Raw genomic sequence first — 26,522 nt, forward strand, 5'->3', positions numbered from 1 at the left:
TTGTTCTTTTAACACTTCCAGAACAGCTTGGCTTGCAGCAGCATCAGCGACAGCATCTCGTCGCTTTACAGAAGAACTGCTTGAATGCACTGAGGTGCCTTTTCTGGAAGAAGTGGCAGAACCAGATTTATAAGCACTTTTCCTGGAAGAAGTGGCAGAACCAGATTTATAGGTGCTTGAGTCAAAGAGAGAGCCTGCTTCTGGCCACTCTTTCTCTCCTTCTTCTAACACACTTCCCCCCAGTCTAAATGTGGCTCTGGACACAATTATCTCAGAAATCCCTGCACACAGATCCACTCTTAGACGCGTGTCCTGGTCTGGAGTTGAGATGTCACGTAGTTCATCATAAATATGCTGCACATCATTAGAAAGACCTGTGACATCTGTAATGATATCAGTAAGCAGCTCATTAGACAAATGTTCTGTTGATTGTGATAACGGACCTTTAGAAGATTTAACTTGTGTCCTCCATTTATTGTAAATGTAATTAAATCTTTGTTGAAGCGCTTTGATCTTATCCTCCTGCATTGCTTTACCCTTCTCTGTTAGAGTTCTGGTTCTTTGAGATCGTTTTGGTACCTCTTGCTGGGCTTCAGCACCTTCTTCCTGACCTTCTTCAGGTCGGTCTTGGGAATTTGCACTATCCCTAACACTGTCCCCTACTTCAATTGCAGGCCTAATTGGCTCTGTCATTGTAAATCACTACTTTAAATTGACCAAAATTTGTAAAGAAAAAATAGTAAATACACCTTTAAACCTTTAGCCTGTTTTGTACTCAAATTTGAATTAAATGTAGTACTCTCCGAGCAAATCAAATTGCTTAATTCAATTGGCTTTCAAAATAACCTCCACATATATATTAAGCACTTCAGAACGCTTAGGAACATAAATATTAGATGCCAATAATAGCCTTCACCTATAAATTATACGTGCTTTTTATAGGTTACAATTTCCAAAACACACTTTAAATTAGAAATGGGTGTTCAATCAGAAAACATATTTATACTTTAACGTTGACACCTTAATGTGTGTACAAATGGTTAGCTTCAGTTAAATTATATAGGCAAATAAGTCAAAACGTTTTTTGCACGCACACCACAGTAATTAGAATTCGCAGTCAAATATATTATAGAAACGTTTACAAAGCACTCTTCTTGACCTGACCACTCTTAACTTATAATGTCCAAGTCCTTTATGGCTTTATCTTGAAACGCTGCTCATTATACTGTGTGCATCTTCTTACTTCTTGTGTTTATGCGTGTAGTGCGTATTGTTTGTGACTCATCTGTCCTTTAATGTCGGCGCGCCGGCAGCGCAGCAAACAATTGTCGGGGAAGATCCGCTGGACGCCGGCCTTAAACTTGGACTTGCTTCATCGCCCACTTGCATCGATGAACAGTCGAGTTTTCACTGTAACTCCTTCAAGCACTGCAGACACAAGTGGTTTCCTTTCAACAGGTTTATTCAAGGCTTGGTCCTCCAATCCACCGTGAAAACTTAAACAGAAACATATACGTTGCGTCAGGTCAACACAAACAATAATATACACGATATGAAAACAATACATCAGAAAAGCAAAATACAAACAAACATTAATTACCTCGTTGGCTGCATGCTACATAACAAAGGGGTCTTGTTCTTCTGTTCTTGGTAACAGTCTTAGTGGTACACTACACATAGTCGTACACTCTTCGAATCTAGAGAGCCTGTACAACTCGTCTCTGTCCTGCTGCTTGCTCGCAGGTGTTTTAATGAGTCCCAGTCTCCCAACATCCCTGCCGCTTGCTCGCAGGTGTCTTAATCAGACCCAAATGTAACAACACAACAGCAGCCTAACGGGACACCACATATGACCAGACGTCAAAATGAATATATTATAAATTGTAGCAAATTAAATAATAAAGAAAATAAGAAATTAAACATAAATACATTCTCAAATATTACACTTAAACTGAAATAACATAAATGATGAAACCATATAATGGCCACAGTTACATATATACATACACAAATGTTCTAGAACATTGGCCATGACATCATACGGTGACATCAGCCATGTTCTAGAACGTTTGGCTATGACATGACCACAAATGTTCCAGAATGTTTGGGCGGAACTAATGTTCCTAACCCTAGTTCCGTGGGTGAATTATGTACAATTAACAATCACTACACTAGGCTATATTTATTTTTTACTGACCGGTCTAATAAATAAATAAATTTCACCACAGGCAGGTGTTCTCAGGTTAGAACCTCACTGTTTTGTTTAGGTCCTAGTCTGGAGTTGTTCTCAAATGTTCAAAATAACATGGCTCACTTTTGCATTATCTTCATCAGATGGGGTCTAGAAAACGAAGACACTGCCAGAGAGTCGTACCTGATGACGATGCAAGATCGCCATGCAGACCTCACCGGTGCAGCATCTGGGCTTATCATCAATCCAGAGCTGCCATGGATGGGTGCATCACCAGATGGCGTGGTGACCTGTGCTTGCCATGAGCCTGGCATGTTAGAGATTAAGTGTCCTTTCAGTGCAAAAGGCCGCACTCTAAATGAATGTGCCAAAGACTCACGGTTCTGCTTGACTGTCACTGAGGAAGGTTTGATGAGCCTAAAGCTAGATTATTCCATATACAGCCATAGAAAAATCGATGTAATGTGCTATTTAATTCTAATTCATCTAGTTTATTGACTGATTGATTGAACATGTACCTTGGTCGTGTAGTGTATCTTGTAGACCAGGCCCATTGCAAGTTGCTGTACTCTGTCGTCTACTCTAAGCCATCCTAGGTTGTCAAAATGGGCAGGGGTGAGGTGGGTTCTAGGAGTAAGGTCAAATAAATTCTGAAAGAAACTATCCTGTCTTTTGGTCATGTATTTGTGTAATGTGTACACATTCATCTGACATCACTGAATCATATATATTCAAATACCGTAGATTGTGCAGATATGGTTTATTTAAAGCCAGATTTACAGTAAAGGGCACGTTTATTACCTTAAGAGGGAAACTTGTAATAGATCCATTTCACATGGTAAGCAACTACTGCCTGTCTATTCTGTGGGCACCACAGATGGGCAAATATTACAAAGAGCACAGCAAACTGTTACCATCTTGTCAACAGAGGTAGGTTGTCCTTGAGCGGCTGTTTGGCAGAGCGACAGCGGGATGGTGGTCTGAATGATGGTGGTCTGAATGATGGTGTATTTGTTCCTGACCAGGCCAATGACTCTTTCCACATGGATCCTAACGGCAGCAAGTCCCCTTGTTGCTTCTAGTTCCAGGGGGTGCAGTTGCTGCTTGCCTCTGGTGAATGCTGGAATTTTCAACTGTGCACAATACAGGCCTACCGTATCTTTGACATTGAAGCCTCTATCTGCAAGAATGACATCTCCTGGTGATATTTTCTCAAGATAACCACAGTTTTCTGTGATGTGCTTGTCGCTTGTGCGTCCACCCCAGCCATTTGACACAAAGGATATAACACCTTGGGGTGTTATTGAAATCAAGAATTTTACAGTGTTGTGATGCTTGTACTGAGAGTATGTTTGTGCATGAGTTCTCAAGTTCTTTGGCTTCTCTATGAATATTTCCAAACAGTCGATAGAAGTGCAGTTTTTAAAATTATCCCTGAAACACATGGGCAGACTGACCTGAATTTGTTCTTTTGATGGCCAAAATATAAGTGGTGACATTCTAACATACATTACATCTAATGTACTATTAAATATTCTGACAACACTTGTCTTAGACATACGAAATAAATAGACAAAAAAATATAGAGGTAAATTAAGTCTCATTCTCATCAGTGTTAACAGAAAGCTATGAAAGGGAGTCAGTCTGGGACTAGGTTTCAGAAATCCTGACAGGAAAGTAAAGACAACCATTAATTTAGCATAGCTTGGAAGGCCTGTGAGTTCCAGTACCATGTCATCATTTCCTTTAAAGGCCTCTTCGTTCAAAGACAGCCCATCAACGTTGTCTTTTAGACGAACCTCTGCCCTAAGTCGTGCACACTAATTTGTCAATGCCTTGACTGTAGCTTGGCAGGCTGCATTCGAGCATGGCCCCACTATGCCTGTGAATGGCTTGGGAGTAATTGTGCTCATCCTTCATGCATTCTGCCCGTACTTGCATGGTGTTGTCATGCTCAGTGTCATCGCTGGTGCTGGAGGGGGCCACAGTCTCATGGTCATCACTGCTAGGGGCCATTGTCTCAGTCCTTTTCCGTTTAATCTGCTGGGTATGCTCAAACCTACTGTTGGCATAGATGGTTTTCTGCCTTTGTCCAGCTGAAGTGTGTGCAAACAGGCTAGGTACATAATCAGGGCTCATGGGGTTCTCACTTTTTCTGCCTAAGCAGACAGAGAGACAAGAATGGTAGACTATTAAATGTGTGCATACCATCAAAATATTGACCAAAAGGTAATGTCCCTTTCATCTTTTTCTCAGAATTTGTTCCCTCTTATTCACATATATATATACTGCAGGTAAGTATATTGTATTGTATATTTAATTAAGTGCAGAGGTAAGTAAGAGTAGCTTTACAACTGGGTTTAATAACAGTTTCCTTTTTGACAAGTAGCTAGGTATGTGATTAGTGTAATAAATCCAACCACTACACAGTCTGAATCTATCTCAAATTAGCATGTGTTTGGATGACACTGCTAACGTTAATTATATAGCAACTGAAGTTAACCATGTTTAAGTGTTTCAAGTGTTTCCCTGAGCTAAAAGATTAAAATAATAATTAACATTAGATAACGTTAGATAGATGTAGGATGCCAGTGGTCCCTTCTGATTGAAGCCAACCATTTATTGCGCCGATCTAACTCCTTTGGGATGGAATACAATTGTAGTTCGGGGTTTCTCTGACGACTGTTGTTACAGCCAACTGCACAACATATCCCGGGCATATTGTATGAAGTTGTATGAACTTTAGTTGTGTTTCGCGCAACTTCTCTTCTCTAGTTGTGGCGCGCAGGAGTACCTCTCTCATTCACCTGTCGGACACAATACAGGACACAAAGATGGCCGCGCTAAATCGCTGTGACGTCATATGGCCCAAATGATAAATGTCTTGATTAATTGAAAATGGGGGACCCTGATGTGAACAAGACGAAAGTCTTTCTGGTCTGCATCCCCTTAACAATTGTTTGTATTGATGAGCCGTACTGTATTGTACCCATTCTGCAATCTGTTAAAGTTTTCAATCAATCAATCAATACCCGGAACCTATGTTTCCTAGAGCTCATATTCCAACCCGAACTAAAGGCAAGGAGACCGTTGCCATTGGACGCATCAACAACCACAACAGCAATAACAGCGTAGTTAGCCGCTCGTGGCTAGCTAGGTTAGCTACTGTAACACCACGGACTGACGGTGGTGTCTATTTAAAGTTTAAACGCATGTTAGCCGGGATAGCTAAGTTCGCTGTTTTCCTGCTGGAGTTTAGCCTGTTAGCTGCTAGTCAGCTATAGCTAAGCTAAAGCTGTTTGAGATCAGCAGCTGTCATATCGGTCGATTCGGTCATGATCCTTTTTCTATTCTGAGAAGAGCTGGTCAGCATTTTCATCTAGAATCTGGAATAACCAGTCTTCTGGCAGAACCAGGTCTGAACTAACCAGTCTTCTGGCAGAACCTGATATGAACTAACCCGTCTACTGACAGAGCCAGGTCTGAACTAACCAGTCTCCTGACAGAACCAGGTCTGAACTAACCAGTCTTCTGGCAGAACCTTGTCTGAACTAACCCGTCTACCGAGTACTGACAGAGCCAGCCGGCTTCAGGAGGCGGTTCTGAGTCTGGACGAACCCGTCTACTGACAGAGCCAGCCGGCTTCAGGAGGCGGTTCTGGTCGCCATGCCTGCAGCTGAGGCGTGTTTGTTCTCCCCACCATGTCCGAGGCCAGCGGGGCTCCTGTAGCAGACAGGCCTGTCCTGGCGGTCAAAGCTCTGTCGGAGGGACACGCCAGGCTCAGGTACGATGGTAACAGCACTAACAGCAGTTTGTAATCACCGAAGGAGAAATAATAATAATTATGAAATTGTATTTTTATAGCACCCTTCATACAATAATTGCAGCCCAAAGTGCTTCACAGCAGTAAAATAACATTAGCATAACATTGACAGAATAAAAACAATGCATAGTGTATGAAAAGGGTCAAAGCAATGCGGATAATAAAAAGGTACATCTTGGCTCTGTGGTTTCTTGCTTTTCAAGGGAAGTTATTCTGACCCTGTAAACCAGAAAACACATCTGGCATTGTTTGTTCACAAGTTAACGCAAGATGCAATGTTTTCCCCCCCTCCATCTTGTCAGGCTGTCAGGTTCATATTCAGATTCAACTTTTCACAACCAATGTCCATGCCAGAATTCTAAACGAAAAATGTATGGCTGAAAACAAATTCTAATCTCTGCAAACATTATTTTTTTTATAGAGTTTTCCTTCACGACAGCAGCAGCTATTTTTATGCTGTTTCTTCAACAAATGTTCCGAGTCTCTGTTCTCTCATTGTATCAGTTTGTTTTCCAGGTTTGAAACCTTATAAAGAATGATCTCTAAAACAGGTGCACATATGTTGGAAAAAAGGTTTGAAACCTTGAAATTAAGTTTTAAAATGGCAAATCTTTATTTTGAAACTTTTGTGGACGTACATTTTCACTCCTATTGCAGACAGTTCTTCCAGAGCCGAGTTTACAACTCACTCTTCAGATATCTGCCCAGTCAGTTATGAGCCTGAGTCACATCATTTCTGGCAGCGTTGTGTTGTTGTTCTTGTAGCGTTTATTCAGCTCTGCTGCATGTTAACACTTTAACTGCCAGAAGACGAGTTTAGGCGTCCTTCCCCGCCATGCTCAAGTTGCCGAAGACGCCGTAACTCGTCTGATATCAATATTTCAAAAATCTGTGATCGGATTCATATTTCCCATCCGCTGGCCTGAGACCCACCAAAAAGCCCCACTGAACCCTCTAGCGGTTCAAGAGCGCCATCTGGTGGCCGATCGGCGCAATCGCCAAACAGGAAGTTACTTGGATGATGTGCTGTTTACCCATATTACTTCCGGGTAGAGCTGCCGCGGTATCGGTATTACCGCGGTATCGCTGTTACATCATGCCCACCGCAGCGTTGGGCTGAATACCGGCATCACCGCTGTTTTTTATTATATTATTATTATTATTACGCTCTCGTTGGGCTTGCGGCTCTGCAGATATACCCTACTTCTCTGTCGAGATTCCAAGCGACCCTATTGGGTACCAGAAAAGTCACATGAAACACTGCAGACCACTGATTGGTCAGAAGAGATACGCGTCACATGCTTGGAGCTTCTTGCAGTGCGTTTACTTCCTGAATCTCAGCCATCACAACACGGCTAATAGTACGTTAGCTCCCACCGGAGACCGGAGTGGATTACCGACGCCGTCGCTCCTCAGGGAACGAGGCATAATGATTTTACTGCAACGAAATGTTATAATAAAAGCCCTTCGTTCTATACACTTGTCTGATTGAAAACTGTATTAACAGACCGCAGAATGGGTACAACTCGGCACGCTCTGAGCAAAGAAAGGAACTTAGATATTAATTGAGTAACGCTTGCCTTGCTATGTGGTCCGGTAAATACGAACGTGTAACTATACTAACGTTAATGCCACAAATCGAATGCCTTTGTAATCATAAGTAGTAACGTTATAATAATAAGAAGAAGAAAGGGTCGGGGGGGTAACCGGCGGGCGCGACACCGAGGGGAGACTTCGAATCCGTGTTTCACTTTTAATAACGAATGCGTGCATGCCGAATCCCAAACAATATTCATGCTGCAAAGTCATCCTCTAAAGATAGACATTTAGACTAGAGGCAGGCTATATGCTATATAAAGAGTAGACTACAAAAAAAATGCATTCAAACTTTTTTTTTTGTGTGTGTGCGGTAAAACCGCGGTGGTAGGAAATATTTAGCAAATGTGTGCGGTAAGGAAAACATCAATACCGCGGCAGCTCTACTTCCGGGCACTCGGTATATGTCCCGGCACTCTAGCTCGTCACAATACATAGCGATCCGTTGCCAATAACTCGATAAACAACATGATTTGGACGTATATACCATTATACAACCTGGAAATGGACCGGGTATTCCAACATCCCATAATAGGAAAATGTATACTTCACGCTCATCGCCCAACGGCGCGAGGAAGATACGGTAAGATTCAGCGTTATTTTTCAATGTCTTCTATACTAAATGATCTGATGAACATATGACCCACATTAGATGAATGGTATAACGCTGCCCACGGAATTATAAACGCCCCCTCGGCCATCCGGTCAACATCAGATGACGTGTAGTAACTTCTAGAACCATGTCCAGTTGGAATCTTTTATATCGTGCCGATTGCCATCAAACTGTATTTCATCATCAATATAATGCATTTGGGGCTATAGATCACGTTCTGGAGAAAGCTGCAGAAAGAGATGAACATACTTATACTTTAGACCATACTTTAGTATGAATATGTGAATGAAAAAGTTTAACGTTGCTTCACCCTGAACATTACATATAGGACATTGAATGGGCCCTAATAATGGCAATCTAGCAATATAATCTAAAAAGTTATAGCCCTGCAAAGAAGGGGAACTTATCCATAGACAAATAGAGCTGGCAACCCATGCATGGTCATGAATTTAACCTCCGGCAGTTAAAGTGTTAATATCTATAATACCTGATATTATTATGTATGATGTTATTATCTATTATATTACTATTGATATGTTATTTATTATATTATTTACAATGTTATGTACTATGTTATTATCTATAAAGTTATTTACTATGTTATTATCTATTATGATGTCACAGGTACCACGACACCTCCCTGTTGATTTGGCAGCAGCAGCAGCAGGATCTAGAGAAGGCCCCGCCCACCAACTACCTCAGCCGCAGCCAATCAACATGGTACAGTAACTATGGCAACCAGGCAGTGGTGGTACGAGACAAAAATACCACGGAGGACCGTCTGGGAGGACAGAGGGACAGCGGGGGGTCCAAGATCTGTCTCATCATGTGAGACTGACGGATAAATAAATGTCTACATACATGTAGACATTAATATCTCTCTCTGAGACACATACATGTAGACATTTCACCAGAGGGTTCAGGGGTCAGACAGCAGGTCAGGGTTCAGTGCCTTGCTCAAGGGACACATTGACTGTTACAGGGATTGAACCTGTGACCTTCTGGTTATGGGACCGTGTCTGACCACCTGGACACCTTCGTATGGATGCTATATCTTGCATGCATGAGTCAGACCTGAGGACGCAGCTATAACCACTGATAAAACATCTGTCACGCTACCTGGTAACGTCTTCTTCGAGCTGCCAGTGATGCATAACATGTTAAATCCATCCATCCTCGCCAAGGTAAAATAATGAACTCTAAACGCAAACATCTGACACAGGGAACACTTACTTGAACATGGAACGAGAAACATGGAACGTGAAACAGACAATGGACACGGAACAGGAAACAAGGAACTCAAATACACAGGAACAAATGACAAACGAGAAACACCTGGGATGATTCCAACTGGAGACACCTGGGAGGGGAAACAGACTGACAAAGAACTACAAGAAACAAAACAAGGAACTACAACTATGGATGACAAGACAAACACCAACACTGGGACAAAACAAGCAGACTACATACACTAAAAGGATAACCAAATACCAGACAGTAAACTACGAACACTAAGACTAAACAGTGAACCTAATACAAGACAGTAACACTAGACTAACAGGGGGACATGAAGAAGAGCAAGAGAGAGAAGGGGAAAGAGAGAGAGCAAGAGAGAGAGAAGGGAAAGAACACTAAGGGACAGAGATACAAAGGAACACACATACAGGGACTGGGAGAAGTAGAGCAGGGGAGAACAGTCCATGGATTGGTGGGACGTAACAAGGTGCTCTTCTATTTCTACTTCTGATCTAACGCACCAGGTTTGCCTCTTCAAAGCACATCTGCAGAGTTGTGTGATGCTTCACTGGATGCAACTAAAAAACAGGTACCGTTGACATCACAGACTTGGGTGGGGATTCATGATGTAATGTCATATTTATTGTTTTGTATCTGACTGTGACATAGCTAGACCACTAGCATGGCTAACAAATACAAATATACTGTAAAGCAGGATTACTTTCCTTTTTGCCACATGAATGAAACTAGTCTATTGGCCATTTTTGTCTATTGTCACCTTGTTGAACAACCAGGAAATGACGAAGACACTCGTATTGAAGATGATCAATCTAGTCTAAAAAGATTGGGCCTCATGCATGAAGCGATATAAGAACAGATTTCGTTATTTCTTTTTTATCCACTTTTTCTCCCATTTTTTTATTTTTCCTCCCATCCCAATTTCGTATCATCCAATTCAACCCTCCCCTGTCTCGAACGCTGTTTCTTGCCTCCCACAAGCTTGCTGCAATGTGGATTAAGTCATACATAGCACGAGTCCCCTCCGATACTCGAGGTAACAGCAGTCGCATCTTTTCACCTGCGCGGCGTGATCTTTCAGCGTCAGGGGTCTGCGCTTTGGAGGGGCGCCGCTCCCATCGCTTCCTGATTCTACTGCGCAGGCGCACCAACCGACCTGTAGGAGTCGCTGTCCACAACGCTCGATCCCCACCCATCAGTTTCCCACCCCCTAATACTGCCAATGTGTATTAGTACGGACGACCAGCTAAACTAAAAGCAATGTGGAGCGCTGGGCTCGAACAGGCGAACCCAGCGTCTCCAGTATTCGTGGTGAGCGCCTTGCCCACTGCACCACGTAGCCGCCCTAACAGATTTCGTTCTTAACTAGCATTTGTTCTTACCTGGGATTCAGCAATGTTTTCTTATTGTTGCTTTTTTCTCAGGCAATACCAAATTCTAAGAGTGGTCGAGAGCACTCTTACCCATATAAGAAAATCTTACCCAAAAAAGCATACCATTGGTTAATTGCCCCCAAATACGACTTAAAAAATACAGAACTTTTCAATTATTATTATTATTATTATTATTATAACTTATTGCATGCGTTCTGTCTGAAATGGTTTATATATTGCTGTTAGAACAGTTATGCTCTGGCCGCCCAGGCCATTGATTGATTGAAGATTTTATTAACAGATTGCAGAATGGGTACAATACTACTGCTCAATACACACAATTGTTAAGGGGATGCAGACCAGAGAAAAACTTTCTTCTTGTTTACATCAGGGTCCCCCATTCATAATGACATTTATGACATACACAATATACAGATATATATCATGACATTTATGACATACATATATACAGTACTGTATACGTAGCATAGAACGCATATTTAGAGATCGTCTATATCAGTGGTTCCCAAACTTCTTGTTTATGCGGACCACTAGATTGTTATCAAGAACATTTGTGGACCACCTCGTATGCAAACAGTAAAAATATATATATATATATATATATATAAACAACTGACTTTGACCCGCGTTGCGGGCACTGCGTTCCGTTCTCAGAATGGATTTGAGAGAGATGTGCCATCCAGTCTGACTTGGAGCACGCACTGTACTATGCGCACTGCCAGTCAGGCCGGCGTATATGCGGACATATTCAGACTCTAGATCTATTTGAAGAGCCAGATGAGTGGCTGCTTAACCGTTAAGTATTTCCCAACCTACTGTGCGATTGGCTCTTGAATCGTTCAGTATTGACAGCCTGCTTTGCTGGAACGATTCATTTTGCACGTACTGTATTTATATACAGTACGTGCGCGCAGTGGCCAGAAGCGCGCAACTACTATTATATTACTACTATATTAATACAGTCTGTCTATTCCACTATATAGCTATAGGTGCTGTATGATGACAATACATTTGATTCCTATCTAATTGTGATCCATCGCAAAGTGCTCCAGCGCTTGAATACGGCCGGGGATCCGCTCATACAATGCAGACCCAAGTTCGCACACAGCTCTCGTATTATAATGAGCCCGCGAGGCGTGGCTCTGTATGCAAATGTCTTACGCGAGAACACACATTCCCGTTTAGAATGAGTGGGATTCATCATTCAAAAAACCTGGGTAAGAACAGATTTGGACTTTAGGAACGGCTTGATGAATGTGGCGGTGGCTTTTCTTATTGTTCTCTTAACAGACAGGTAAGCAAGAATATAAGAAAAATAATGAGTATTGTTGAATGAGGCCCATTATTCTTTTCAGGAAGATGGTGCTAGAGGGAGGAGGATTTGTTCATGTCTCCTTGCTGCCATCTAGTCGTTCGAAAACTATTCTTGCTGCATCAGTTTAGAGAATCTATTAGCAGCGCATCTGATATTCTACGTGAGGGAAATATAACTTATTGAGGACAAGGCAGTATTATCTCAGGCTGATCCTATAATGTAATGTGAAAACATTTACACCTGTATTATATGTATTGTTTTGTTCCTATGTTGCAAGTCAGATGATGTTACATTACATGTTGTGTCACATTCCTTAATATTCCAACCAATATGGTCCATATATCTGCTGTCATGTTCAAATTTCATAATAAGACACAACACACCATCTGCTATCCTGAATTTTACCTGACTGTTGATCTACATGTAACCATCATATTGCTGGCTGTTGATTATACATGTAACCATCATATTCCTGGCTGTTGATTATACATGTAATCATATTCCTGGCTGTTGATTATACATGTAATCATCATATTCCTGGCTGTTGATTATACATGTAACCATCATATTCCTGGCTGTTGATTATAGATGTAAGCATCATATTCCTGGCTGTTGATTATACATGTAACCATCATATTCCTGGCTGTTGATTATAGATGTAGGCATCACAATCCTGGCTGTTGATTATATATGTAACCATATTCCTGACTGTTCATTATACATGTAACCATATTCCTGGCTGTTGATTATACGTCATGTAACCATCATATTGCTGGCTGTTGATTATACATGTAACCATCATATTGCTGGCTGTTAATTACACATGTAACAATCATATTCCTGGCTGTTGATTTGACATGTAATGTACATGTATTAGAAAGCAGCCAGTGAACAAACATACTGAATGACCCATGACGTAACCTGCTGCTGTTGGTTTCAAAGACAAATCTGTTGGTTTGTCAAACTATTTCAATGTCAACTTGAACTGTTAACTAACAAAGAATTACACTTTGTTAAGTTAACTGGCTGACATTATTTTCAGGACGATGGTGCTAGAGGAGGAGGGTTTGTTCGTCTCCTTGCTGCCATCTAGTCATCAAGGTTAAATAATCATAATAACCCTCAGATCCACAAGTGACATTCAAACTTCAAAGTCATCTTTATGACCTCACAAGGAGAATGGTCTGTGTAAATTATGGATATTCAAGTTTAGTTTTACAGATTCAAAAACCAAGATATAGTTAACCCTTGTGTGGTCAGGTCAGTGGACCCGTTTAATGTTTACTAAAAGAGAAATGATACAATGATTATTTGTTTTACCTGACTCATGGGTCTGGGCTCATTTTATGTGAAGAACATATAAAAGAACACATTTTCATTGAGTACACATTTATATTACAAAAAGGTTCACTGTACCTTCACGGTCTGCCTCCACCTTGTTTCATTTATATCCATCATTTCATTTCTCAAGATGAACATGATTTATTCCATTCATGTCTTGATTCTTTTTTTTACAGACATCACATTATACCACAAAAAATGTAGAGCACTTTTATTGATAAGTGTGATCTAGCTGAAGTAAATGGCAAATATTAACTATATACGGTCTAAATTGCTTGTAATTGAGATAAAGTTAACATCTGTTAAGTATTTATTTTTGTACATGAATTGTTATGGCTTTGTTTTAAAATCCACCAGACCTGCAAACACTGGGGTGAGTAACAAAAACACGAACACCACACAAGGGTTAAATCCTTTATGAACTTGCTTTGTGAAATAATCCCCCAGTATGTTAACGTTTGTGTGTGTAAAATCACAGATACGCTACACCTGGTATGTTTATGTGTTTATTTAAGAAAACAAAGGAACTCAGAAAATAAGGGATCCCATATAAGTAATTACATCAAATAATTCACTTGTTGTTTTTCATGTGTTTGTCCTGCGTCCTGCCCTGCATCGTGGCCCTGTCTCTGCCCGGCGACAGGCCTGCTAACCATACGGCTACTATACAGGCGACAGGCCTGCTAACCATACGGCTACTATACAGTCTCAAAAAACATACGCAAGAAAGAACATACGGCCGGAGTGCATGCAAATACATAAAATCTTTTTTTTTCTTCCTTTCTTATTAAAATACAAAAATTAACTATTTTTTATCATCCATTGACCATCAACTAAAAACAGAGGTGAATATGGTGAGATTATGTCCATACGATAAAGTCCAGTTCTTGTCTCGTGTCTATGGGGGGGGGGGGGGGGGGGGGGATCGGGTCAGAACCACATTCCATAATAACCTGGGCAGGAAATTCACTTGACTGTCCAATGAGAGCACCGGCTGTCACTTCCTCCATTTGACCAGAAGAACATGATTTCCAAGTGATGGTGGGTTTACATGTCAGACCAAGTCCTGCACTCACGTCCTGATAACAACCTTTCAGACTGACTGACTAGCTAGTTGACCGACTGGTTGACTGAGTAGCTAGTTGAGCGATCGGTTGACTGACTGGCTGGCTGGTTGACTGACTGGCTAGTTGACCGATTGGTTGACTGACTAGGTGATGGATTGGTTGACTAACTGGCTAGTTGACCTATTTTTTGACTGGATGATGGATTGGTTGACTGACTGGCTAGGTGATGGATTGGTTGACTGACTGGCTAGGAACTGCTTACTGACACTATTAACTCCACCTGGTAGTCCATGGATCCTTGACCCATTTACATCAGAACAGGTCTGGTCTAGTCACTTCAGGCTGTAAGGTTCTAGTTAATCTCTGGTTCAAAGTCTCCTGGGAACTCTGTAAATCTATGGCTCTGGATGCGTACATCCGTACACCTAGAGGTTATAATCCAATACTGTGGCTCCATGACTCAGATTGAATACAGGAAGTATGTGTACAACTCATGTTTTTGCAAAGGTCAAAGGTGAGACAGAACCCAAAGCAAGCTTTAAGGGATTCAGAACAGGTTTTTGTCTAATTCCTGTACATTAAATACACAGTAGAAATTGTCCTCTGCGTCAGCTCAGCCAGATCTGAGTCGTCATTACCTTACATTCAGCACTGGCCAGCCAGTCAGGCATAGAGAGGCTAAATGTAGCACTAGTTAGCCAGCCAGTCAGGCATAGAGAGGCTAAATGTAGCGCTAGTTACTCTACAGAAAAGGCAGCAGGAGGTGCGGCGTCTGGGCATCCAGGGGTGGAGCCAGTTGTTTGAGTGGCAGCTCGTCTTCCTCCTCTGATGACAGCTCCTCCAGCGGGACCTCCTCTTGTAGCGCTAGTTAGCCAGCCAGTCAGGCCTAGAGGCTAAATGTAGCGCTAGTTAGCTAGACAGACAGGCCTAGAGAGGCTAAATGTAGCACTAGTTAGCCAGCCAGTCAGGCCTAGAGAGGCTAAATGTAGCGCTAGTTAGCTAGACAGACAGGCAGGCCTAGAGAGGCTAAATCTAGCGCTAGGTAGCTAGACAGTCAGGCCTAGAGAGGCTAAATGTAGTGCTAGTTAGCCAGCCAGTCAGGCCTAGAGGCTAAATGTAGCGCTAGTTAGCTAGACAGACAGGCCTAGAGAGGCTAAATGTAGTGCTAGTTAGCTAGACAGTCAGGCCTAGAGAGGCTAAATGTAGTGCTAGTTAGCCAGCCAGTCAGGCCTAGAGGCTAAATGTAGCGCTAGTTAGCTAGACAGACAGGCCTAGAGAGGCTAAATCTAGCGCTAGGTAGCTAGACAGTCAGGCCTAGAGAGGCTAAGAGTCCATTTCAAAGGTTCACAGATTTATCGCCTCTCTTCTCGTCCTCAATTCCTCAGTGAGACGTCACAGGGAAATGAGGAAGAGATGCGAGGAGAAGGGGAAACACAAGCGTGTTCAGAAGGAATGGACCGTCCTCGTTCACTCACCTGCTGCATGTGGGAGGAGCTTTATACGACTGCTTCCAAACAAAATCACACGTTTGCGGAGAATAGGAAGCTCCATATTTGGCTTCGGCCACCAGTGTGACACAGCTGCTACTCTGCACCTTGCAGCATCATCCGAGACAGAGAGTCAACATGCAGCTCCGTATTCTACTGCGTTTCTGCCTCTGCTTCCAGTCTACTGATGTATTATACCTGATGGAACTCCCAGAGTAGAAATCAAGGCCACAATGAGCCGTCTGGTGCCGATTGGTGACACTTCAGACGTCAGAGTAACTAGACAAAGACGGTAGATATACCAACTAACATTGCACCAAAAGACCCGTCAGTCAAGCGCAGACATACACTAACCAGTTCTTCCATTCCAACAACCGTCTCAGAACCGGTACCATGGGGCTATACGGCCGTTCTGACGGACCTTTAGATGGAACGGCTTGGGACGATCGAGAAGAACTCAAAAGACGACCATCTCTGCTTCTAATGTTCTAACGATTCCAAATGAGTCTCACTCCTCCGTGTTCTAGGTAGGATGGGCGGGTTCTGGGAGTGGATGCTGCAGACGGGACGACTGATCAGACCCGCATGACGGAAGGTCGTTTGAAAGTGTGTTTAATCTGACGGTTCACTCCGTGTCTGAGAGAGATATGTGCGCAGCAGAGTAGCCGTACAAAGAGATTTCAGATAGAAGACACAGAAAATATTAGCACACAACCTGGAAAACAACAAAACAAAGAAAATAAAAAGGAAAACCGTAGTGTTGGAAAAACCCAGATCGTCCGGGAGCCACAGATGCTGTCGACCCTGTTGGTTCACAGAACACAGTGGGTTCAGGGAGGTGACCTGTCGGTTCTGTTGGTTCACAGAACAAAGTGGGTTCAGGGAGGTGACCTGTCGGTTCACAGAACACAGTGGGTTCAGGGAGGTGACTGTCAGGGTTTTAGATGTGAGGATTTCAGGCGTTTTTCGACCAAAAACTTCTGGTTGCTTGAGTTCTGTCCCGTCCTCAACAACACGCTCAACTCAGTCTCTCTTTAGAGACTAAACAGACTCACTACTCATCGTTTAAACAGCTCTAGTAATAGAATAAGCAACAACAGACAGATGCTTGGTGGAGAAGACTCTAGCTGATGTTCTCTGAATCTTTCTGTGTTTTTCCATCCTTCTCCAGAGCTGCGTAGAACCAGATTTAAACAGTGTCCAAACAGCCTGAAACCCTGATTTAAAACCCTGTGGCTTGTCCTCCCTGCGCTGGGTAGGACTGTGTATATCCTGGTGGGATCTCCCATCATGCTCTAGTACGGATGATTCTGGAATGTTGAGAGAGAGAGAGAGAGAGAGAGAGGGGGGGTGGGGGGTCAGGTCATCCCAATAAGATAAAACCTTGGTTTCCACGGCGATCAGGCTCAGCGGTCTGAAAAAAGTTCCCTAGCAACAAGAACGACTGATGCAGAATTCAGACACATTTCTCCATGTCTGTCTCTCTACCGGTCAGTCTGTCTGTCTGTCTCTCAAACCATTTGTATATCTGTCTGTCAATCTATCTGTTTGTCTGTCTGTCTATCTCTACCTGTCTGTCTGTAACAATGATTTTCCAGACACGGTCCTGAAGATCCTCCACATTCTTCTTCTCTGGTGGTTTAGTAGTTGATTCTTCTTCTGAGTGTCTGCAGTCTTCCAGAAAACAACACTATTAGCTAAAAACAGGTCAGGCTATTTACAACCTCCTCTAGTCCCCAACTCCCCGCTGTGTGTGAGAGAAGTTCAGAGTGTGTGTCTCTGTCTTTAGTCCAAGAATCAGTACATATAGGGGTGTTTGTGTGTACCTCTAAGTGTGTGTGTGTACAGTGTATGTATGTGTGTGTGTTTAGTGTAGGTGTACATGTCTGTATGTGTGTATGTATGTGTGTGTTCAGTCTGAGTCAGAGGAAGAGGAGGTCCCGCTGGAGGAGCTGTCATCAGAGGAGGAAGACGAGCTGCCACTCAAACGACTGGCTCCACCCCCGGATGCCCCGCCCCCAGACGCCGCGCCTCCTGCTGCCTTTTCTGTAGAGAGAGAGAGAGAGAGAGAGAGAGAAAGATCAGTAAATATTAGGGGTGGAACGGTTCACAAAATCCACGGTTCGTATCACGGTTTTGGGGTGACGGTTTTCGGTTCGGTTTACGTAATTTTTTAAAATTCTATATAAACAAATCTATTAACACTCCAAAAAAAACTGAACGAATGAGGCAGTTTGACATCAGGCACATCATTTTGACAGTGACCGGTTAGAGCTAGGAGAGATTTTGGTACAGCAAGAGGAGAGGCATTGCTGATTCAAACATGCTTCATTTATTTGAAAGTTTACAGCGGTTTGCCTTAAATAATGTTTGGCACACAAAGACCGAACTGACTGAAAAATATAGGCTACATTTGTCAAAGTATTAACTTAGTGCAAACAAACAAAATAATTAAACCTTTCTATTTTTGTGGCCACATTATAGACAAAGGCCATCAACATAAAGTATGCATATGCTCAACCAGCACTAGACTTTCCTTTCTTTAACACTTTAAGTGCCGAAAACATGTTTAGGCGTCTTTCCTAGCCATGCTAAAGTTGCAGAGGACGCCCTAACTCGTCTTTAATATCAATATTTCAAAAATCTGTGATCGAAATCATATTTTTCCTCCGCAGCCCTGAGACACAGTGCTGGCCTCCTCTCAACCCTCTAGCGGTTCAAGAGCGCCATCTGGTGGCCGATCGGCAGAAGCGCCAAACAGGAAGTCATGTGGATGAAGTGCTGATCACCCATATTACTTCCGGCCACTCTCTATAGCTCCCGCGACTCCATCTTGAAACACTCGATAATAGATCGCTCGCCCTAACTCAATAAACAACGTTATTTGGACGTATATACTATTATACAACCTGGAAATGGACCGGGTATTTCGACATCCCATAATGGAAAACTGTCTACCCCACGCTGATCGCCCAACGGCCCGCGGAGACTGGGGTGAGTTTTAGCGTGTAATATTACCGTGTTCGACACTAACTGCTATGATGAACATTTGACCCACATTAGATGAATGGTATAACGTTGCCCACGGAATTATAAACGATCCCCCGCCCATCATCAGATGATACGTAGAAACTTCTAGAAGTACGTCCAATTGACATTTTTGATCTCGCACAGATTCCTACCAAACTGTATTTCATCATCAATATAATGCATTTGGGGCTATAAATCACGTTCTGGAGAAAGCTGCAGAAAGAGATGAAAACATACTTATACTTTAGATCATATTTTAGTATGAATATGTGAATGAAAAAGTTTAACGTTGCTACACCATGAACAATACATATAGGACCTTGAATGGGCCCTAATAATGGCAATCTAGCAATAGAATTTAAAAAGTTATAGCCCTGCAAAGAAGGGGAACTTCTCCATGTTAAATAGAGCTGGCAACGGATGGTATATCATGAATTTAACCTTAGGCAATCAAAGTGTTAAAGTAAACACAAAAGAACATGTCAACAATGTTTAAATTCCCTGATTGTCAGTTCTTAACACATTGGTCGGCATAAATGAGTTACGCCGTTTTTTAAATCAATATTTAATTTTTTCGCCATGGCATTCATAATTCATCCAGCCAACTTCCGGTGCTGCAGCGGGACCCTGAATGAGATTGCAACGCCACAATACCGCCGCCTGGTGGATGGTCGGGCGAGCTACACTCTCAAAACCGGAAGTTGTGATCTGTGCGTTGAGGAAATTCCTCTGGCAGTAATATCTTGTTACGTGGGTCCAGACAAACACTGGCGTGCATATGGATCACTTCCATAACGCAATAATCGATATGATTTCGGCGTTTATTGCGCCATACAAACCGGAAATGGATCAAGGCGATCGGCGTCAAATAATTGGGATCTTTTTCTTCCAGTCTCATCGGCGAACGGTAAGAGGACAGTAATGTTATTTTCAGCCCGATTGTGCGTTTCTTTGTTTGCAAACAGTCTGATCAATATATCAACCCATACTACGCAGTTACCGACGATAAAGGAATTATAGACAACCCCCGCACCCCCTTTCCTCCACGCATGATGAAGCATAATGTATACCGATCATATACATTTGAATTTTTTAATATAGCGTGTATAGGAAAGAAACGTCAATCGATAATCTATCATATGCGTTTGGGCCTATAACTAGCGTTTTTGGAATTACGGCAGAAAAGCTTAAACATACTTATATTCAAGACTGTATTAACACAACAATGTATGAATGAAAAAATATAACGTTCCCACATCCGGAACGATAGATAATCGATGTTGAATGGGCCATAGTAATGTCAATATAGCAATACAATTTAAAAAGTTATAGCCCTGCAAAGAAGGTAAACATCTCCATAGGCTTTCAACGGTGGCAGACTGGCTATATTGATGGATATAACCCATGGCGGACAATGTGTTAATGGAAAGATTAGTTTTCCGCTTGAAATTAAAGTGCAGTATTTGAAATACAATGAAATGAATATGGCTGGATTTCTTATCAAAAGGAAAAGTGTCACTGTGTTATTTAAAATAAATAAATAAACAAACAAATTAGAAGGCCATCAATATAAAATGCAGCATAAATCAAACTAACACACACACTGTACTGTTTCAAAACCACACTGCTCTGTTCATTCTATTTTTAAAACACGTACATTGTCTGTCTACATTTATTTAGACTAACATTATTTAAATATTGAGTGCAACACAGTAATTGCGAAACTGTGGTGGATTAACGTAATTCACCCACGGAAGTTGGAACCGTCTATGGGTTGGGTTAGCGTGTGGTACCTTCGGACCTTCTCAACTCCATAGATATACTCGACTCTACCTGAGTCGAATCGAGTTGATAACATGGAGTGGAAAAGCGGCAATAGTCCAGGTTGGAGTTAGTAAACACAGTTGTATGTTAGCCTTCTTGGATGTTGAATAAACGCCTAGCATCGTCTTTAAACACCCCGCCTCTCAGACTCCCATTTTCTCCTCTGCTAGCTACGGTAACATTTCATTGGCTGTATTAGAGCTGGCGGGCTACCATAGTTAAACGTGCGTTGTACTTGTAGTGTCACAAACTATGCTAACATTATGGCAAGATGTGTGTAGGCCCATGTAATGTTAATGCCTATGTTTTTAAAGTCGTAATGAAGATTGATTTATATTGCGCTTGCCATTTCCACAAACTGACTAGCACCTGCTGCTGCTGCCAGCAGCCGGCGCGTCACCTCTCCCGCCTCCGTGCCAAATTAATCCCCCCCCCCTGCAACCCCTTAACTCTTTCTGCACCAAACCCGACATTTCTCGGGTTTCAAATCCAACCGCTAAGCGCCAACCCCGAGATTTCTCTGGTTTAGATCCTTTTTTCCGATTTTCCTATTCAAAACAGTCGTGCGGACCTTGGTGACTCATCTGAGTCCTTGAAATTGCAATGACGATTGAATCCTGCCAGGTGGCAGTATCACCTACCTTATGAACATGCATATGGGCCAGCTTAGTGTGGGCGGCCCCAGCCCCCAAACAACTATAGGGACTCACTCTACTAGTAGGTTGCGAGCAGCTGTGAGCAGGACGACAATGGCAATCGCCTAGAGTGAACTATTGGATATTATGAAAAAGACTAAATGGATTATATGGATGATGATTATGGACGATAAGGTGCGTTTCCTAACGTTATATGTATTGATCCTGTTCTGATTCAAGACACTTGGACTCGAAGTGAGAAATGGAGTACCCCTAAAACAAAGGTAACGTCTATTTTACATCTACTTTACTGAAACTCCATCATAAAACATACGTTTGTATGATCGCAGCGTCGGAAAACGACCCCCCCCCCCCTCCGATGATTTTGTGAAGAAACATATGGTAGTGTACCTTTTGACAAAGGTAACGTCTATTTTCCGTGTACTTTACCGAAACTCCATCATAAAACATGCGTTTGTATGATCGCACCGTCGGAAAATGACCCCCCCCCCCCCAGCTTTGTGAAGAAACAAGGTCATGTGTTTACCTTTGACCTGGCAATAATATAGGTTTCAGGCGAGCAGCCGCGAGATTTGCGCATACGCTGCACAAAACACACTTTATCTCACAATCTAGAAAACCAGTCTGGATTATTTTAAAACTGGGCGATTGTGCACGAACAAGGGTATGTAGAAACAAACTCTTTTTTACATGTTGGAGTATAAATAGTGCCTGTCAAATTAGCTACTATTGTGTCTCCATAGCTATAATATAGAATATACAATAGCTCCGCAAAGATCGTGAAAATGGTAAAAAAAAACTGGCGCCAGGGAGTACAGATGGGAAAACAGCATGGCAGTCAATGAGTTAACCGAACAATACAGAGAGAGAGAGAGAGAGACAGACTAGGTATCCTTACGTAGCAGTTTCCTCTGTTTTTTCTGCAGACAGGACTTGACGTAGCGCTCCAGCTCTCTCAGGGTGGAGGGTTTGAGGGTCTCGAAGTCGATCTCGATCTCGTCAGGGTTGGAGTCCCTCAGCGAGGGCTCTCTGGACTGGATGATGTGAACGACCCGCCCCAGCTTCTCCCCTGGCAGGCGATTGATGTCCAGACTCAGCTGCCGCTTCTCGTCGTACGACATCGGCAGGCTAGGCTCCTCCCCTTCCTCCCCATTGGCCGGGCCTTTGGAGCCCTTCTTGGGTTGCCTGGAGACAAACGACAGATGTATATCATATTCTATGATATGCAACATTGTACTTATTTTATGCTTATTCTTATGTCTGCACATTTACGTTGCACTACTTTTATTGTCTTTTATACGTATTACCTCTTATGTCTGCAATTTATGCATTGTCAACTGTATGCACATTTTATGCATATGTTCATTTTATGCTATTTGCTGTGGGGCACTTTGGACTGCGGTCCATGTGTGAAAAGTGCTATATAGATAGTTATTCATATGTATTATTATATTGTAAAAGATGTATGCATTGAAATGTCTGTAAGTCTCGACGACATTGAAAATGAGGGTAACCTCCACTGTCCTTTCGAGAATAAATAAAGGTTTGATTGATTGATTCAATCAATCAATCAATTAAATTAATTTATATAGCATGTTTAAACATGACGCTCGTCAACCAAAGTGCTTCACATAGCTAAGCTAAGAACAAAGAGAAGTGTAAAATAAACAGAAAAAAACAATCAACGGATAGACAAAGGAAAAACAGAACAACACGTCAACAAGTAAGGCAAGAGTCAAAGTGAGTCAGGGAAGGCCAGGCGATATAGGTGGGTTTTGAGTTTTGATTTAAAAGACTCGATGGAGGGGGCAGATTTAATGGACATGGGGATGCTGTTCCAGAGGTCAGGGGCAGCGACCGCAAAAGCACGTCCCCCCCTAGACTTGAAGTTAGACCTACGGGTGGTTAGGAGACCCTTATCAGCCGATCTGAGGGCCCTGGCATTGGTATAGGGGGTGAGGAGGTCTGCTAGGTAAGCAGGGGCCTTACCATTTAGGGCTTTGTAAACCAATAAAAGGACCTTGAAGTCTATTCTATTGATATATATACTGTAGTGTATAACAAATGACACAGTGCGACATCAAATATGTATATCATATTCTCTATATATATACACTGTATAACTAAGTAGCATGGGGCAGTTGCTCTCTGATAGAGGATGTGGACATTCTTCTACAGGATGAGAGGAGACATAACGTGTTGGTGTCTGGGACCTGGCATTATGAGGCACAGCTGAGGCAAATACCAGGGCATTATCCCTTACCTGCCCTCATCCCCCTTTTTTCCCCCTACTTCCCTAGCCCTATTTTTTGTCCTGATTGTGAAGCGACCTTGAGTTCTATGAAAGGCGCTATAGAAATTTGATCTATTATTATTATTATTATTATTATTATTATTATTATTATTATTATTATTATTATTATTATAATTATTATTATTATTATTATGATGAGGCAAATACCAGGGCGTTATGAGGCAAATACCAGGGCATTATGAGGCAAATACCAGGGCATAGCTGAGGCAAATACCAGGGCATTATGAGGCAAATACCAGGGCATAGCCGAGGCAAATACCAGGGCATTATGAGGCAAATACCAGGGCATAGCCGAGGCAAATACCAGGGCATAGCTGAGGCAAATACCAGGGCATAGCTGAGGCAAATACCAGGGAGTTTATATTCCTTGCTCAGAGGTTATTTGGCAGTTTAACACTTAGTGCCACAGACGCGATTTGTCGTTAGTTCATGCCGCCAGTTGAGTGCCACCAACGACATATAGCGGTTGTTTGTCGTTTTATTTTTTTAGCGATTTGAATTCATATTTCATCAATCGAGCCTCACGCTAGTGTTGCAGACTCTCTCTGAGCTCAATTGGGAAAATACCACCCCCTATTGTCTCTCCCTGTGTAACTGCACCCCATTGGTTTAGACCAGGGGTCGGCAACCCTAGGCACGCGTGCCTGCATAGGCACGCGGGGGCATTTGCATAGGCACAGGGGGCAGCAAAAAAAAATAATTTTTTTTTTTTTTTTGCTCTGAAATATTATAGTGAAATATTTTGCACTGTTGAAATCCTCCCACAGGTTCTTTTTACTACCACATATTTAATAATTGAGACCCTTTATTTGTTTATTATTACAATTTAGCTGGAAATACATTGCTACATCACTCAGTAACATTTGCAGAGCCTTATAACAAAAACATTATTACGGTCACCATTGTGACCAGTGGGATTAATCAACAATTTTTATTATTTATTTTTCTATTTCATTGAACATTGCACATGTTAAAAGCCATTTTTTTTTAACTCAAAATGTGAGTATTACCAAGTCAACTTGTGTTCTTAAAACAATGACAATAAACATAGTTTTATTAGGTTGAAATAATGTGGTTGTGTACTTATTTTTCTGTTAACTTATTATGGATTGAAAACTGAAAACCTTAATGCACAGTAACTGAACTCAATATTTTTAAGTTCTGGTAACTTATTATTATTATTTTTTTTACAGTGTAGTCTTGCGATCAATCAAAACTTATTTACACGATATACCTCACATTCACCCTCCATTCACATCCTGGTGTTCTCCTGGTGTTCTTCATTAGGCCTGTAGGTGGAGCTATGACAGCACACGTACAGTACACACACCGATGGTGTGTGATGTGTCCAAAAATGAATGGGCAAATGTGAGTGAAATGGTCGCACTGTATGCAGCTGTTTGTCTGCATTGCATTCCCCCCCCCACCCCCCCAAACTCAGATTTAGGGTTGATACAACCATCATAATAATATTGTTAATAATAACAATAACAATAATGATGTAATAATGTAAAGATTATCATTAAAAATACCTGATTATCAGAAAAAAAAATTACGATGCATGTAATATTGTTGAGGCACACTAGTTACAACTATATTTCAAACAGGCACTCCATGTCAAAAAGGTTGCTGACCCCTGGTTTAGACTGATGGGGGGGGGGGGGGGGCAGCCTCCTCATGTTACTTATCTGGCGAGGCATCTGAAGAGACCCAAGTGATTCGCAGAGCCGGAAAATGCGTGGAATACATCATTTATAGTACCCAACGCTGAATCAATAAACGCGATCGATATTTGGAATGGCGATCAGGAATTGGAATAATCTTTTTGGATAACATCTGATCTGAGGTAAGCAATTTATTTGACCAGCCTTGGGATAATCGGATCTGTTTTGACCTATATATCAGCGCATGCCCCATGTGTGTGTGTGTGCGTTGATCAGGAAATGAGAATATATTTTTCAGATCGCTTCTAATCTAGCGTTTATTTGAAAACGATTCATAAATAGGCCGAAAAATGACAATTTTTTTGTGTATGCCAGAATATTCCAGTAAATGCCATTTATCACGGAATCTATATATTTTCCTGAAAAACGAGGGCTTTTCAAAATGCTATAAAACGGAAATGAACCGATTAAAAAACAATCCGTCTGGACAATGTTGACTGCAAACAAGTCATTGATAAACGACGGGCAGATTAGACACATAGCCATAATTTAAGACAGAGATTATGCATTCACAACGCTATCATTGAAGTGGGTGGTGGCATTCAACAGGGTTTTACCACGTTAACAAGTGGCAACCAAAGTGTTAAAAGGAATATTTCACTGTGTGGGATGTTCAGGGAGTGGTTACCATGGTTACCTGCTGCCTTGCTGGAAGAAAACTTCTATACATTGTGAGAAGTTGACAGTTGGTCAAACTACACCTCAAGTGAGAAATAGTTCCATTACTGATCATTTGAAAATGGCAACATTAGTTTAAAACAAGTACCTTTGACACAGAAAGATATATTACAGAATAGTATTGCTGTATTGTTTTATACTTCATAAGTATTGTATTTAGACTTGGTCCTCAAAATGAATGGAAGTGAACGAGGAGCCTGACAGCAGACGACAGG

General features: G+C 41.9%; 2 protein-coding genes across 2 annotated transcripts in view; one reads left to right on the plus strand and one right to left on the minus strand.

Annotated features, from left to right (window-relative positions):
• The first annotated feature begins 5,279 nt into the window (after positions 1–5,279).
• Positions 5,280–12,976, plus strand: brd3os (BRD3 opposite strand). Its single transcript, XM_084307717.1, has 2 exons — positions 5,280–5,975; positions 8,848–12,976. The coding sequence occupies exons 1-2, from the start codon at positions 5,893–5,895 to the stop codon at positions 9,053–9,055; spliced, it is 291 nt and encodes a 96-aa protein (XP_084163843.1). The 5' UTR covers positions 5,280–5,892; the 3' UTR covers positions 9,056–12,976.
• A 5,017-nt stretch (positions 12,977–17,993) lies between these two features.
• Positions 17,994–26,522, minus strand: part of LOC311224193 (bromodomain-containing protein 3-like) — a gene marked incomplete at its 3' end in the record, with an annotated part of 48,242 nt that continues 39,713 nt past the window's right edge. The window contains 2 exon segments of the mRNA XM_084309073.1: positions 17,994–18,127; positions 22,490–22,776. Of these exon segments, the coding sequence (XP_084165199.1) occupies positions 17,994–18,127; positions 22,490–22,776 (421 nt within the window).

The sequence above is a fragment of the Notolepis coatsorum genome (genome assembly GCF_963971535.1).
Source record: "Notolepis coatsorum genome assembly, chromosome: 2".
Lineage (NCBI taxonomy): Eukaryota > Metazoa > Chordata > Actinopteri > Aulopiformes > Paralepididae > Notolepis > Notolepis coatsorum.

Excerpts from the sequence above, each read along its gene's own strand:
- brd3os (XM_084307717.1), top strand. The coding sequence starts at position 5,893 with ATGTCCGAGGCCAGCGGGGCTCCTGTAGCAGACAGGCCTGTCCTGGCG. Across the intron at positions 5,976-8,847 it reads GAGGGACACGCCAGGCTCAG|GTACCACGACACCTCCCTGT; the intron begins GTACGATGGTAA and ends ATGATGTCACAG.